We start from the raw sequence: 17541 nt of genomic DNA, 5'->3' as shown, positions 1-17541 counted from the left end.
AGTTTCCTTCCTCTGCTGAAAATTGATATTCACATTGTATTTTATGAGCTTTCACACCATTATTGAGGGCAGTATCTGCAAATACAAAATATTCCATTTCCTCCACCAGAAGGCAAACATAACACTGTTATCACATTAACTCAGAGCAGTTTTAACAGTTTATTAATATGCCTGTTTACATTTTTGAACAACAGATGACATATTACAGGAGGCACTTTGCAAATGAAAACTCACCATGCCAACAACATACTTACAGAAATGCGTGGCAGTTATATTATTGATTATGGCTTGAATAAAACAACATAACAGCAGAGTGTGCGGGTTGTTAACATACAGTAAAAGAGAGACATGTTATCAGGTCTTTATCCATTGAAATGAACTGGGGTGAAGTCTGATGTGTTATCATCAGAATGGATAAGACCAGCTAATGACTGTTTCTGACTAATTACTGAGCTGCCTGGTTTGTGTGAGTGTGAAGTAGCTGTTAATGTGGACAAGCATGACATCTAGGTTTATTCTATGATAATGATGAATAAGAAAAAAACAACATCCTTCTATAGTCTCAGGCGAAAGGCTTTTAAAAAAAATAGTAGTAGACATTCACGACTTGTCGTAGTAACATTAACAATGACTCTGTTCTATTCAAGTATATCAGCCAGCTAATGATGGGCTGATGAAACCTTACAAAGGTGCTTTCTGTCTGTTTATGCCGAAGAATGATTTAAAGCTCAGGGGGCACTGAACTGAGCAAGCACAGTGATATGTGATAGTATGCAGGACTTCCCCTCAAAGCACTGCAACACCTCCCTGATTTAATACTTTCACTTTCACATGTATGCAAAGTCTGAGAAGCCTGTGTCATTTATGTATCACAACTGCTGCAGTAAATATACATTATTGTACAACATGCTAAAGTAAAATGAATAATACATGTGTTTGTAAAGTCTACACATAAAATAGTTTTGTTGAGACAAAATATGAATAGAGCTCATGGGTGTTCATATTCTGATCTCACTTGAGCATTTAGTCAATCTGCTAAATGAAACGTTTACTACAGCACCAATGACATTTAAAGATGGAGGCAACAGTCTTGTGGAGTTCTTCATTTGGCACAAACCCTAACACAATATACTAAAATAATATGTTACAGGTGTTACAGGGGTGAAACAAGTTTTGGTGCCTTGGTACCGTCCATCCATCACAACAGTGAGCCAGAATGTGCAACACCAGGACCCTGAAACCACAGCAGCTAAATGGAAAAGAGTCATCAAAGATTACATTATTTATACCTGTGCTTTTTCTACTGTCCAAATGAAAAAAAAAAGCAGATTGATGTAAAAATGAATTCCAGTTTACAAGTCTGGTGTAGATCACATGAATCAGGATCCAAGCCTGTATGATACATATAGCCATGTGATCTATATGAGAATTGTAAAAATCATATTCCACACACGTACTTAGAAACCATCAGACCTGAGTCCCAAGGGAGAGTAATGTCAATTGTCACAGCCTGTACATTAAGAGAGGTTTGTGCTTGGGTGAACTGAGTTTATCTGTGGCTTGCTGAAGGCGGGCAGCGGGTTGACTGAATACAGACCGTGGCGTACCAGGTCGTCAAATGAAGGTGGTAGTTGGTAGAGAGCTGGGTGAGACAACAGCTGCCTTTGCATCATCAAAGAATGGATGGCAAAGGGCGAGACCAATGGAGAAAGGACGTCCAATGATTGATTTTGGTGGCTGGAAAGAATGGGGGAAGAATGGGGGTAGTCTATGGCTAAGGTATCCCTGCACATGTCCTGAACCTGACAGAATGCGAGGGCCCCTGCGGGATAAAGTGTGATGGGGTAGATTTGAGGGGTAGCAAGGTTGAAGAGGAGAGAGTGGGAAGCAGGTCCTCTTCCCTTTGCCCCCTCTGCACCTCCTTCCACAAATCTGTCAACTGAATTTTCTGGTGTCTTGATCCTTCTCGTAGGCGTTGGGGAAGGTACCTCCTTGCGAGAAACCGCTTGCGTCCTTCTCTTGTTCCTTCCCTGGTTGAGGGGTCGTACAAGACAGATATTGTTTGCTGCAAGCTGAGATCCTGAGTCAATTCTGCCAGCATGGGTCGGTTCAATCATTTTGTTGTAAAGATCAGTCTCTGATCGTTGTCGCTTTCTCATGTCTCCTACTGCTCCATTGGAGACCATACCATTTACTGATAGGTTAGTGGCCCTAGAATAGTGTTCAACTGCTACATCTTGTCTAGGACTGTGTATGTTTGGAAGCAACCCAGTAAGTGGAGGCACCTGGTAAGCTCTGGAGTACTGGCCAACACTGAAAGGTGGGGTACTTTCCTGATACATTATGGAACATGTGTTTGGACAGGAGATGTAGGGTTGTGGACGTGGTTTAAATAAAGACTTTGGGAGACTTAGATCTGTGGGTTGATCATCAGATATTGTTGTTGGATTGGAAGATTTTCCCTGATCAGTAAAAGCGGGGTAGTTTAAATCACGAGACGCAGCAGACTGAAGGAATCTTGCAGAGCTATTCAAGTCTCTTAAGGGAGTAAGTCCTTGTGTCTGGGGTTCTTTAGATCCATGAGGGAAGCCAGGAAGTATCTGGCTGGAATGGGGAATCTTTGGCATCAGCAAAGGTATTGAGGAACACTGTGGTTCTTCTGGATGGGAGTGAGAAGGAGGCCTATAATGTAAATGATCACGTGAATATAAAGGAGGACGTGTGCTTTCTCGAATCTTTCTCGCTCTACCTCTCTGAACTTGTGCCTCGGAGCTCTGTGCTTGCTGTATCACAGAAGGCCGACTCAGTACCACAAATGATGGTTCCGCAGCTACAACTGGTCGCTCCGCTGCCTCTTCAAAGTTACAGTTGCTTAAATTGGAGCGAGGGAGCAGAGGGGGCTGACCATAGTTATTATTGAGTAATCCAGTTCTGTTGACCTGTGACAGGAGCTTTTTCTTTGCTGCTGGAGATATTATCATCTTGTTAACTCCAGAGGACTGGAGGAAGGTTGTGAAATCCAAGGAAGTGTTGTCAGTCCTTGGTAGTTCAGCTTGCTCATTCGATGGGTCTGGGATTGTTGGAGACTGTAAATTTCTTGGTTTCCCAGTATGGTCCTGGTCCTTTACTGGTACTAGCTCCTGCTGCCAGAGATCCACTACTGAGTTGGCATGGTTTAAAACCTTTGGAGTGGCCAGAGGAGAAGTTGCCAAGTAGGTGAGGTCATGTCCACTATATCTCCTCTTTCTCATGACTTCATCTTTCTCCTCTTGTTGAGTGATCATCTGTGTCTCCCTGTCGTTTTGTGTCGGGCTTTGTCTTTTTCTGTTACTACGTGAAGGCTGTAAGGGATCCAAACGGCTCAGGCAGATTTGGGGTTCAATTTTCAGCTGAGGATTTTGTTCGATCAAATCCTGCAAGGACAGAGGGAGACAAAACAAATTAGAGAGAAACAGAAAGGTGCTGTAAATGAAAAGGAAAGATTTTGGTTTAAATTCAGATAATGTTCACAAGGCCAGGTTGAAGTGTTTAAAGGTTATGGCAAAGAGATAGACAGTTGCCTTAAAGGTATTTTCTATGTATGTCGCTTCTCATATCATACATAATCATACATTCCATGCTCTTGATTAGTAAAGCAAAAAAAAAAGCTCTACTTTAGAAGTCGATTAATAGACTTGATTTATCTGTAGCACTAATCAGCAGCATCTTTCTTTCTAGTAATCTGTCTTTGCCAATCATGATAGATAATATTAGTGGTAGACTAAATGTATCTCCGATTGCACTGAGAATTAGTAAAGGACAAAGCTAGGAGAACAATAATCAGGTTTTGGCCACCACATGCTCAACATACTGTATGAGCAGTCAGTTCAATCACAGACAAATAATACTCTGGTTTAATAGTCTTCAGCATGCACTCAGGGGAGCATGCACAGACTCTCAGCTTACACCACAAACATGCAGATGTGAGCCAATGTAATAATGGATACTGGAGGGTTAACAGAGTGAGACTCACTGGTCTGCTCAGGATGTGGTCTTTGGTTTTCAGGGTGTTATCTTCTTCAGGGCAAGGTTTCTGGGCTTGCTGCTTCCCCTCATCGGTCAGCTTGGTCTTCAGGGTACTATTAGAAGATTCAGTGCTTGACTCTGCCTCCTGCTCCTTGGTTTTGTCCTGGAGAGGTTTATCCTCTTCCCCTTTGATGAACTTCTCATAGGGCAGAATGAGCCTGGAAGAGAGACAAACAGGTGAATGAACACATGTTGACCACATTTCAATTTACTTCTGGATCTTTATTTAAGAAATATAAGCCAGCCGAAACCTTCATCAGCAACTATGCAGAATGGTCATGTCCCCTCTCATCGTACTTAAAGGCTTTCTAAACTAGACTAGTTATAGGTAATCATACTTTTTGACAAAGTTTCACAGAGCTTATTGAACAGAATAATGTAAATGCACACTAATAAATCAGATCAAATCATTAAGAAAAACAACACACACAAAAAAACACGCTCTACCAATCAGTTGAAATGTCTACTTATGGTAAAGGCTGTAATATTTTTACAATAAAAATATTGTTTTGAAAGTTGTTTTAATTCATAATCTTTTTTTGTTTCTATTGAAACAGTTAAAGGTATGATTTATTAAACCTTTTGAGATGTTTTCAATGAAAACACAGTAACAAATGGAGTGAATCCAGGTTGAATAATGGTGATAATGATTTTAAAAAGTCAACTTTAAGCACAATAACTGTCATGTGCAGACGACTTGTGCCCAAAGGGAATGTTCAGATTGAACTGTACAGGAAATACAATTGTCACAAAAAAAGTGGGTCAACTGTATAAGAAAAGATAACACAGCTGGAGTTGCAAAAATGTATTGAGGTGCTTTTATTTACAAAAATGTTGAGGAAACAAAAAAAAGAAAGAAGAAAAAAAAAACCCCAAATAGACATGTTAATTCATGTATTGCCTGTGTTACTGTGAATGTGCCATTTGTAAAAGGGTGTCATATACACACTCACTTTTCATAATGTCGACGTGTGCAGGTTGCTGCGCTGGTGCTGCCTGGGTTTCCTCCAAGCTCATCATAAACGTGTTTCCACAGTCTACGAGTTGTGATCTACAGACACACAAACAAACAAAATGCAGTCAGTGCATACATCCCTGTGCATGCTCACCAGGGCTGGAGTCTATCTCAGCACTCACTGAGAACCAGACATGTGCAGGTAAACAGATGACCATGTTTACATCCAGTGTAATAAGAATGTTACTGTAAATCCTTGTATACATGCATCCTCCTGTTCATACTGACTATTAAAAGATCTCCTTCTAATGTGCTTTCAATGGAAGTGATGGAGGACTAAATCCACAGTGTGTCCACACAGTCATTTAAAAGTACATGATCTGCTTCTATTGAGCTTCATCAGTGTGGGTTAGTCATATCAAGTGATATCTGACACATTTACAGTCTTTTTAGCATCAAATTCCCTCTTAGTGTTTCCCTGTTGAGCTGTGGTGGAAGAATAGTAACAAAAAGACTTTGGCACTAAAAACACTGTAACGTTGAAACATAGAAGATGAAGATTTGACTCAGCTGAAGCTTCATATTAGCTTCAGATCAACTTTTAAATACATGATTGCACAAAAGGAGGACTGTGGATTTACATTCTTGGTGTATAATGAAGGGATCTTCTAATGATCAGTATAAACAGGAGGAATGATTACATCAAGAAAATAAGGTTTCAATGTTAATTTGGGCTCCTGACTGTTGATTTAAGACAAGGGAGTCAAACATGCGGCCCGCGGGCCAGAACCGGCCCGCCGAGGGGTCTAGTCCGCCCCACTTTCCTTCCTGTGTTCTTTTCCTTCCTTCCATCTGCCCTTCCTACCTTCCTTTCTTCCTTCCTTCTATCCTTCATTCCATCTGTCCTTCCTCCCTTCCTTCCTTCTTTCCTTTCTTCATTCCTTCCTTCCTTCCTTCCCTCCATCTGTCCTTCCTTCCTTCCATCTGTCTGTCCGTCCTTCCTTCCTTTCTTCCCCACTTCCTTCTGTCTGTCTTATCTTCCTTACCTTCTTATTTCCTTCCTTCCTTCCTTCCTTCCTTCCTTCCTTCCTTCCTTCCTTCCTTCCTTCCTTCCTTCCTTCCTTCCATCTTTTCAATGATCCGGCCCACATGAGATCAAATTGGTCTGTATGTGGCCCTTGAATAAAAATGAGTTTGACCCCCCTGATTTAAGACAAACTTGAAAACTTGTGAGCTTGTCTGTTACACTTGCTGAATATGTATAACTCAACCACATCTGGAACATCAAACTGAACTCAGTGGTAAAGTCTGGTGCAAACAGAATAATGTATTACTGTTTGAGTGACAACATAGTGCTGAGCTGTCATCAGCACAGTGTAAAACTCACCACATCATATCCTCCTAGCTGCTGAGCAGACTGGAACATGATCCAAAGGTTTACTGTCACACAGAGACACAAACACACATCAATATGACAAGATATAAACAAGCCATACAGGATTAAAATCAAAATGAAAGTTGCTGATTTCTTTTCACATTAACCAGTCTCAATTAGTGATTAACTAGTTGAGTAGAATGTTATCATACTCTGTTTGAAGCCCAGGTAGGGGATCCTGTCAATCGGCGTCTTCCTCTCCTTCATGTATTTATACAGAGACACGAGGAAGGCCTGCTCCTCCTCTCTGTACTCCACCCCCCGTCCTCTTCCTCGTTTCTCCTCTGACAGTGGAAGTGTTGTGATCTCGCTGCTGTCACTCACATCACTGCTGCTGCTGTTTCCTCTGGGTTTAGATAAGCTTACTTTGTGTGCTGTTATCTGTAAGAAACAATGGACAGAGATTAGAGAAAATGAAAGAGAGTAGCTGCAGAGCTGGCTGTTAACTCTCAGTGGATTCAGCTCTATGAGTGACCCTTTTACATCACATATGCAGCTTATTGACATTATCATAATCATTATTTAATCACAGAATGAATAATGCTGTTACTACTATAATACACTCATTTGCACCTTGACATTGGTTCCTCTTCCCTTTTGTTCAGTCTCCTTGGAAGTAGGTGGTGTTTGACGTCTTCCATTAGCCTCTGACCCGTGACCACAATGCTGAGGGCTGGGTACTTTCTTTTTCCTGGGACGACCCTTCAGGTTAGGAGCTAAGAAGCAGATAAAAAGACAGCAGTGTGTTGTAGATGTCTGCTAGAAAAAATGAAGGAACTGGGTTTTCTTCTTTATCCTTTTGCTCTTGCTGTTTCCACTAAAGCATTAGCACACAAGTCCAACAAAACCACACAGCTGTTCTCACATTGACTCTTATTCGTTATTAATTGAGGTCAAAGGTTCCAATATATTAATTCAAATGGCTGGATTGACATTGGTGGTGCCATGTGTGGGAGTTTAGTAGAAGCAAACACAGGAATTGCCAGCTAGCGTGTTAGCATTGAAAGGAATTAGCAGGCCTGTCTGCCTGATAACTACTTTAGTTGGACGATATATTGTCTCAGAAATAATCGCAATAAATGATATTATTGTCATTTGATTACCACTAATTTTATACAACTGATATAATGATCGTTTACACATTTTTAAACACGCAAACTTTAGTAAATCAGGCTCTATGGATGATGTAAAGTAGCTGGTGAAGTACAGTAGGCTGTAGCTGTTAATTCAATATGTTATCAGTTGTGTTTCAGTGTATAAATATTAATTAAGCTGCCACTGAAAGCTGTCGTGTTTCTACATTTATAGCCAACAAAAGGTGATGGTGGTGTCATTTTAACCTTGAATTACCTCATAAGATTCAATAAGGATTCAGAATTGATTGAAATGTAAGCCTGTCATGATAACTACTTTTATTGGACGATATATTGTCTTAGAAATAATCGCGATGAACAATATTATTGTAATTTGAAGATCATTTTATTCCACTGATATAATGATAATATAATATAATAATAAATCAAGGGGGGTGGGGGGTGGGATTGGAGAGTGTGTGCTACACTTGTTTAAAAACAGTTTTTTACCTTTAATTCTTCTACAGTCTCCACTCAGGACGTACACAGTGAGGAATGGAGGACACTACTAGCTTAGCCAATGTGACATGAATAGCCTCTTAGCTGCTAATGTGAGGTGTGGCAATATTGAGGTCAAAGGTCATGTCCATGTAGCATACTTATCGTATCCATATATAGACATAGATAATTATGTTATTGTACGATCGAGCACTGAAAGCAGAGGAATCGTCAGTAGAAACGTAAAAAGCGAAAGCAGATGAATTTAAATAACGATGTCAACTGAATCTGTGAAACATAGAAGCAGTTACGGTTGAATGTCTAGAGAAAGTTGAGGTACGTGCACGTATTTGTAGTGTGTCAGTCATAGTTGAAAGTAGTTAATGAGTCATTTGAAGTAAAAGTGCAAAAACGAAAGCAACTGAAATGTTAGCAGATGTGCTACAATGACCCTCCCACCCTTCCCCCCCTGGGAACCTGTCAGACTGAATAAAACATTCATTCTTGATTGAATATGGAACAGCTAATGTCAAGGCTACCTGGGTCAGTACAGACCTCTGTTCACCATATTCAAAGTGACATCACTCCTGTTTCCATAGCAGCTGACACAGTGTGACAGCCATGTATGTGCCGTCATGTATGTGCTTAGACTATTTCTGTTACATGGTGTGTTATATGATGCTGTCATATTACTTCAGGACACAGCATTACCAATCCATGTAATGTCATGTCGTGTTATAGTCAAATTAACCCAGATTCAAGACTGTGATATATCCTGAAATGTAATCTTCCGTAACAATTAGTCAAAGGCAAGCATGTGAAAACTATTACATCAACCAACTGTAAGACTTGTAAGAAGGGGAAAAAAATATGTTAGATGGAGGCAAAGTCATAAAAAACATGATTTATAGAAGCTGAAGAGGTCTCTTCCAATTAGGAAGGACATTCTTTCTAATATAAAAAATTTAAAATAAAAGATGGTGATGGGTGTTTTCCTCTCTGAAGAGGTTAGAATCTATAATACTAGTGAATAAAACAGTTGGCTTCTTTATATATCTTTCACCTTTGATTTTTGGTCAGATTGCACCAACCTGAAATTGCTAAGCTGCTATTTGTAAGTATCCAGGGCTGACATGTGTAGTATCAGCACTATGGTAAAAAATGAAAGGAAATTGGATGACTTTATTTTGTCTTTGCTGCTTTCCACTGACAACTTACTTCATTCTGTTTAAGGGCACAGTAAATGAAGACATAAGAGAAAAACAGATAGCAAATGCCTTATCTGGGTGTTTCTTTGAATTCTTAATATGACAAATGGTAGTAACATATGTCCTGCTAAAACTTGCATAACCGTCTCTTTGTTAACCCAGATTATAAATCTCAGAGGAGGAAAGGCGTGGCCAAAACAAGACACACTGGGACGATGCAGATTCTGGGTCACAAGCCATCATTTTTACCTGATTGTGCTGTTTCCCTCGACTAATATCTCACAGCTTCATCTGTCACCTGATCTCTTTGGGATTAAAGTGCTTAAATGTAGGACGAGTGTATGAGGGCACATGATAGGTACCCTGCATTACTTAGAAAATGAATTATGTGTGTCCTCAGATATAAGTGATACATGTTCGCAACATGCAATAAAGCACATGGATGTAAGTACAGTTACTAACAATTACTACCAGTGATATAGCAGTTTATCCAATGAACAATCACAACACAGTTTTGACAGTGTTCTTTCACTTTAGGCTTCATTTCTGCGAGCCATTTTCCAAGCTGTCCCTTGACCTACTTCAAGATATCTGATTGTAAATGGTTACTGGTACCCACAAGTGCTCCACTTTGTAGAGATGCCCACTTTATGATAATCCCAAGCAGTTTTAGGCAAAACAATTTTTGCCTATACTAAGAACGGTGTATTTGAATATTTCTGTATACTGGGGTCCCTAAACAGACTGATTTAAGTTCAAAGGTCTCCAAGCTCAGGGACTCCTTGGTACCCCACAGGGAAATATTAATATCTCAGGACCAGGTCAATATTTTATTTAAGAAAACTAAGAAAAGGAAAGCTTTTTCAAATGTGTGTTGACAGCTGTCAGCTGCCCACTGTGTGGAAATCTTCTATTTTAATTCCTATTCCCAAGATCAAAAATCCTAGTGATTTGAATGATTTTAGACCGGTAGCACTCACTTCCCTCGTAATGAAAAATGTTGAGAAAATATTAAAAGAGGAGGTGCTCTCCCTTGGTAGGCAAACTCAACCCGCTTCAGTTCAAGCTCATGTCAGACTTTTATTTGTCGATTTCTCTTCAGCTTTTAATAAGCTGCAACCTCACATCCTGATCGAGAGGCTGGCTTCTTATTTGAACTTACCCCACCAGCTCCTATCTCTGATTTTAAACTTTTTAACAAATACACCACAACAGGTCTTAGTTAATGGTGCCAGGTCAAACATACTGGTTTCAAATACAGGTTCTCTGCAGGGTTGTGTTCTCTCACCACTGCTCTTTATTCTGTACACTGACAGCTGCAGGTCTTGTAAAGAAAGTAGTTTTCTTGTAAAATCCTCACATGACACTGCTCTTTTATCACTCCTCCAGGGAGCGGAGTCGGACCATGGCTGCACTCTTACTGATTTTGTTAAATGGTGTGATAATAGTTTCCTTGATTTAAATGTCTCTAAAACCAAAGAACTCTTGGTGGACTTTAGAAATAACAAGATTACTCCTTTGGCTCGTGTTATTCATGGTGAAGATGTTGATATAGTGGATACTTACAAATATCTGGGCACTATATTTGACTCCCGTCTCAGAATTGATATAAACGCCAAGGCAATTGTTAAAAAGAGTCAGCAGAGAACCCCCTTACTGCGGAAGTTGAACTCTTTTAACGTGTCGAAACCCATCTTGTGTACTGTGTACCTGTCATACATTGAGAGCCTGTTAACTTTTTCTTTTTTTTTGCTGGTTTGGTGGTTTGTCTGTGAAAGACAAAAATTGTCTTGGCAGTGTGGTCAAAGTCTGTTCAAAAATATTGTAGTGAAGTTGACTGATCTAAACTCTCTCTGGGAGCGTCGGGTCCTCCAGAAAGCAGTAAGTATCATTAACAGCGACCTCTATCCAAAGAATGTTATTTATGTATATTTTGTGTGCAAGGAACCTTGGCACTTCACTTTGCACTTTACTCTATTCAGAGCAACACTTTTGTGCAATATTCTCAAGCACCTTATTCAGCTGTTTCCTATTCAGCTGTATCAGTATAGTATTGTGTAGTATTGTATTTTATTCCCCTGCTGGTCATTTATTGCCTACTCTGATATTGTTGTGTAGGAACAAATGTGATTACACAACAATGGTTGATTACTGTTTGTTTATGTGAGGTTGGGCTTGTAGAATCTGAATCGCCCCTCGGGGGATAAATAAAGCTGAATCTGAATCTGAATCTGAGACTTGGAGTTGCATAAATTGGGCATGACTGGAAAAGCTGGAATTCTTTTAGATTCAATGAGCCCAATTGTATTAATATGTGATGATGTTAGTTCCCACAGTAGCTAGTTCATTGTAGCAAGAAACTGCTCATTATATAAATTGACTTCTAGGATTATCACAGCCTCAATTAAACTTTAGAGCACAAACTAGAGACGTAGGGCATTCAGAGGATTTGTGGTTTTCATAGGTACATTGACAATTTCACCATCTAATCACCATCAGTTCTCACAGAAATCTCCAAATGTCAAAGGTCCTTGATAGCAAATCACAACATTTATTTTTCTGTGGTGTTTCTCAATGTCTTAGTGTCTTTATGTGGTATTTTGATGTGGTTTTTGTCCATTTTTATTCATTATCAAATGGTCAAAAATTGTAAGATTTTGCATCAAATCTGTATAACAAGTTCTATCAACCCATAAAAACATCACATATGACATATAATTAAGCCTAGGAATGACCATTATAAACTTCTATTGTAATGTTCTAAGCCCTTTTACACTCTAAACTTTCAAAATCGGATTACTGCAGTGCTGCTCAGCATCTTAAATTAATCTTTAGGTTTCCAGCTTTCAGATGTAAACCTAAAGATTCAGATTCATGTGTACCAACTATATGTAGCATATACTGTTGACCTGCTATCTCTCCCTAAATACCCCCCCCCCCCAATGCAATAGCCATTCAATATAGCGTTTTGCAGTACATTTAATAATCACCTCTCAGTGTAGTAGTTTTAATTGTAACATTGTAAAACTTATATGTCACTCACCGAATTCATCACACACACTGTCGTTGTGCGGTAGCGTCGGGTGTTCGAACGTTTCTCGACAGTACAGGATGTGCAAGTTTTCAGAAAACACTGCGATGCCCCCCAGTGCCAAAACCACCTGGTTGCTCAGCAGAGAGCTCGGTTGCTTGCGTAGACGGGCCACAACCGAGCGGTACCTGCAGTAGCGGGGGTAGGACAGGACTACTACCTGTTTCTGTGTCACACTTTCACCTAAAGAAATGCAAATAAGGGGACAATGTTAGGAAGAAAAGGAGTCATTCTAAAGCCATGCTAGCATCCTTATGTAAATACTCTTTCTAGCATGCTTACATTCAGCTGAAAGTATCATAGAGTAATATGAATTAAACAGGTTGAAATATAACATCAAGTGTGTTAATATGCTGCATCTTGCCATGTTATCATGACATTGTTGACTGGTGTTTCCATACCACTGCCAGGGCTGACCCATTAGCATCCGTTCAGGTTTCTGGCTATGTTGCAGTTTTTTTCAGTTGCTTTTACATTTTACATTAAATGCTATTAGCAAGATGTTCATTCTAAATATTTTTTGCACATGTTGTTGAATTCAGTTTGAAACATAAGGCGTCTTAATACAGCATGTTTACATCCTCATAATTAGCATGTTAACACACTTAACATATAGCAAGCTAGCTCTCAGTCTGCTAACATGCTAATATAAGTATGATAACATATACAATTTATTCAACCTTTTATTTAAATGATAAATGGTAAATGGATTGTACTTATAACGCTTTTTCTTGTCTTTCGACCACTAAAAGTGCTTTTACGCTACATGTCACATTCACCCATTCACACACATACATACACTGATGGCTGAGTCATTGGGAGCAATTTGAGGTTAAGACACGTGGACATGTGGACTGGAGGAGCAGGGAATCGAACCACCAATCTTCTGATTAGTGGATGATCTGCTCAATTTCTGAGCCACAGCTGCCCCAAGACAGGATTTATACAGCTACGCACCCGTAATTGACACATTTTAGACAGTTGTTGTTCAAAAAAACGACTAAAAGCAGCCATTTTCAGTCTCTGGAGAAAGGTTTCTTGTATGGTAGACACCACAACGCCGAGCATGTGCGGACATACAGGTCAATTTACGCAACCTTTATGTTTGCTGTGCTACAACCTCTTGACTTTATACTTCATTGCGTCTTACTCAAAGAACTTCAGTAGGCTACAAAGTCTTACAAGGAACTACTTTCTAGAGACTAAGAATGATAAGTGTTATTGAACAATGGAGGTCTACGGCACAGAGGAATAAGATGTATCAGGTTTTGGATACACACACAATACTTGTAAGTAGACATATAGAAAACTGCCAGCTAAATCCTTAAAGTATTCACACTTTCTGTCATTGACAACCACCTCTAAGCTGCTTGCTCTGAAGAACGGTCGTATTTAAAATTGTGCATATATTTAACTTCTGTACAGCACACCAGCTGTAGTGTCGGTGCCAGTGTCAGATTATGAGGGACATGAATCTGCTCTATGGTTAGACTTGTACATTATTTATGAAATTTGATGAAGCAAGTGACAGTAGAGGTACACATACGAGACCTCATTACATCAAATACAATCCATCTTTTTATAAATTGAGATTGAAGAATTTTAGCAACTATGACCTTTTGGTACTGAAACACACTTTTGTGAAATAAATTCAAATTACTCAATTATCTATTACTGTAATATTTCAAAAGGTCAAACAATTCCTGCTTCATTGTACCATAGAAAGACCTCCACAGCAGGGCCCAAGTTGCGTTAAATTGTAACATCTCTTGGAAACAAATGCACAAATAAGTGCATTTTCACTGTGAATGTTTAAAAAGGTGAAAAAATGAGACACAACTACAAACTGTGTCACATTCACTATATAGATTGACTGGTTAAAGCTGCATTCGTTGCTTTTTTAACACTTGGGGGCAGAAGAACTCCACAATAAGCTGTTGATATGGTGAACATGTTAGGAAAAACAACACCCACCAGACATGGTGCAGTATTACCACTGATGTGGAGTTGGGTTTGTGACATTCTAATGAATAGAAGTCCAATATTACAACCTTCCTTTTGCTCTGTTTTGGTTAAATATCGGTTTCTTTACCTGCTAAACGCTCCACTGTGTTCACCAGCTAGATTCTAACTTTGTCAGTTTGGGGGTCTTGTCTCAGTCATTAGAAGAAAACAGTCATTATTATGAGATTATTTAGTGTTAAATGGGCAATTTTATAGCCAGCAGAGCCACTAAATCAAACTTCCATCAGCGTAATTACAGTTAATATGGAGCAGTAAAAATATAAGTACAATTTAAAAAAACTGCATGCTATTATTCTGAATATAATTAGGAGGCAAATTAGATTTTCTGTCTTATAAAACCAGAGAAATTCATTTCAAAACAACAAAGACAGCTGCAGGCACAATGTCCTTATTCTTATTCCAGGAGTTTTAGTGCAACATAAAATTGAGTTCCATACATGAGGTACAATGATTTTAAAGTTAGGAAAAGACAGAACTGGTATCAGCAGATTCAGTATTGAATTAATTAATTAATGTTATGTGTTGAACATCTGTTATGACAGATTCATTGTAAGTGCATTATAAAAGGATCTTCTAATGGTCAGTATGAACAGGAGACACAGTTAGATTTGACAGACAAAGTCTCTTCTGTTTAACAGCCTGAGACCCAAGCTTTTGTTTGGTATGCATTTTTAATTTCTCTTAGATATTTAAGATTAGTAGGACCTGATAAGTACAAGAACAAAGCATTGTCTTTAAACAGGAAGTCGTTTTTGAAAAGTCATATGGGGATAATGGGTATTTATTTATTTCCTTATATTTACAACTCCCAACGTCCTCAAACGAGTACTTCCTGATTAGCAGTGTCATAGCTTGTTGCTATTGCTAAAATTAGTCAAATTTGTATAGCATCAAACTACAAACGTTATTAAATAAATAAGTTTCAACCATAAAATATGATACGGTTTCTACCTGGTCCACTTTTGTCTGGGGATCAGCTGTTGACTGACTTGGCTAAAATGCCTGTCATTTTGTTTTTACACTGTTTAATGTATTGTGCTTTCGCTTCCACTAGGTGGCACAAAAAGGTATGTATGAATGAGGACAACAGGTCAAAGTTAAGCACAATGAAGTATACGGTCCAGCAAACCCATAATGTAATGTTCCCACATGAGGACGCAGGAGGTTAAAGTTATCAAAGAATCAAATTCATGAGATCTTTAAAAAGGAAACAACTCTAAAAACGTACAACACATTAGCAGGAAATTGGGGAAGTGGAGGGAACTGTTGCAATGAGTGAATCAGCTGAGTGATAAGTGTAAAGTTATGATGTCCACACTGTACAATACTGAGGATAAGTAGTACCTAAAAACTATACTGAAAGACAGAAAACAGATATTATCTTATCTAAAGGGCACCCACTTCAAAACATTTTTAAGAGGCTCTACATGATTGCATAATACAGACACATTAAGAACAGCTTTTTTTGTCAAGCTGCTGTAGATGAAAATTGTTTTACAAGCTGAAACAAAACGCCTGTCTGAAACAAATGACTCCTATAATCCTGACTGACAGCGCTACTGGAGCAGTGCCGACCAAACACTACACATTTTCAAACGCGCGCACGCACGCACGCACGCACACTCACACACACACACACACATACACACCAGCATGCATTAGGCTAGCTTGTGCTTGGATGGATGGATTACATGTTCAGTACATTTTTTTAAACAATGTTTTTTCCCTTTCCTTTCTTTGTGATCATTTCTTATTTATATACACAACACACAGTTTGTCTCTTGGTGTAACTCTTACCAGCTTCCATCTGTGGGATGCAAAATCTACACTTTCATTCTTTAAGACATTATTTCTCTCAGGACTACATGCTCTTCTCTGCTCCTCCCTGTGTCCCACCTCACTTTCTGGACAAGGAATGTCATTTCTTATCATAAACAGACCAAATACATGATTTACTGCAATTTGAATATTCTTAACAAAGCAGTTGCACATGAGTCAGAGTGGTATCTATATTCTTTTACTGAGTCAAGTGTCAACCTCATTTAAACTAAGGAACTGTTTAAATCAGCATGTGATTTAACCACATCTCCAGCAGCAACACTATTAAGTGAAACTAAATATTCAGAGTGAAGAATAACACACCCATCATGTGGAATTTCCTTGACAGATGGCTGGTGTTTTTTTTTTTTTACATGCTTTAATATGCATTAACATGCCTGCAAAAAACTGTGGTTTCACATATTTTGTACACGGTCGCCCATAAAGTTGGAATAATTTAGTTTTCAGACACATTCCTCTTTTTATTTTCTATTTATACACATCAGTAATCACCTTTGACCAGGTGCAATGAGATTGATCAATACAATTTTGAGAATATATAAACTTTATCTATCAAGAATAAATCACATTGTCACAATCATTTCATGAGAAGAAGTAAAAAATATTTTATTCCAACTTTATGGGCGAGCATGTATAGTGAGTGTGTGTGTGTGTGTGTGTGTGTGTGTGTACGTGTGTGACTCCTTCCCTCTGCTGCACCTAAGCATGGGGTTTCATATCATTCTAATCAAGTATTAAATACACTTCAGTAGGCCTGTCACAATAATTACCAACTTATTGTTCAATAACGTAATCATCAACATCATCATGTCTATATATGGACATATCATCATAAACAAGTAGTGTCCTCCATTCCTCACTGTGTACGTCCTGAGTGGAGACTGTAGAAGAATTAAAGGTAAATAACTCTGTCCCCAACCATAATGTAGCACCCACTCTCCAATCCCAACCCCCACCCCCCTTAATTTATTATTATATTATATTATCATTATATCAGTGGTATAAAATGATCTCCAAATGACAATAATATGGTTTATTGCGATTATTTCTGTCCAATAAAAGTAGTTATAGTGACACTCCTACTCAGTCATCAAGTCTGAATCCTTATTGTATCTTATGAGGTAACTAAAGGTTAAAATAACACCAAGATCACCATTTGTTGGCTTTCAGTGGCAGCCTAATTAATATTCATACACTGAAAATGAGATGAGCAGCGTAATATATGACATTTACATTAGATATATATAACATCAAATTAACAGCTACAGTCAGTTACTTAACATCATCCGTACAGTAATTGAGTTGTGTTGAAGTCGCAGCTTTTATTGAGATTCGATATGAGTCATCACACC

General features: G+C 38.7%; 1 protein-coding gene across 1 annotated transcript in view; it reads right to left on the bottom strand.

The window, feature by feature from the left end:
• Nucleotides 1–583: 583 nt before the first annotated feature.
• Nucleotides 584–17541, bottom strand: part of LOC134003709 (AT-rich interactive domain-containing protein 5B-like) — a 29356-nt gene continuing 12398 nt past the window's right edge. Inside the window, exons 4-10 of the mRNA XM_062442979.1 lie at nucleotides 12278–12508; nucleotides 7029–7171; nucleotides 6608–6836; nucleotides 6408–6460; nucleotides 5019–5116; nucleotides 4013–4223; nucleotides 584–3413 (exon numbers count right to left, since the gene is read on the bottom strand). Coding sequence (XP_062298963.1) covers nucleotides 1518–3413; nucleotides 4013–4223; nucleotides 5019–5116; nucleotides 6408–6460; nucleotides 6608–6836; nucleotides 7029–7171; nucleotides 12278–12508 — 2861 coding nt within the window. The 3' untranslated portion in view covers nucleotides 584–1517. The remainder of the gene's footprint in view (nucleotides 3414–4012; nucleotides 4224–5018; nucleotides 5117–6407; nucleotides 6461–6607; nucleotides 6837–7028; nucleotides 7172–12277; nucleotides 12509–17541) is intronic.

Source organism: Scomber scombrus, chromosome 21, assembly GCF_963691925.1.
Source record: "Scomber scombrus chromosome 21, fScoSco1.1, whole genome shotgun sequence".
Lineage (NCBI taxonomy): Eukaryota > Metazoa > Chordata > Actinopteri > Scombriformes > Scombridae > Scomber > Scomber scombrus.
The sequence above is the reverse complement of the archived record's forward strand: the minus strand, read 5'-3'. Positions and strand labels throughout refer to the sequence as shown.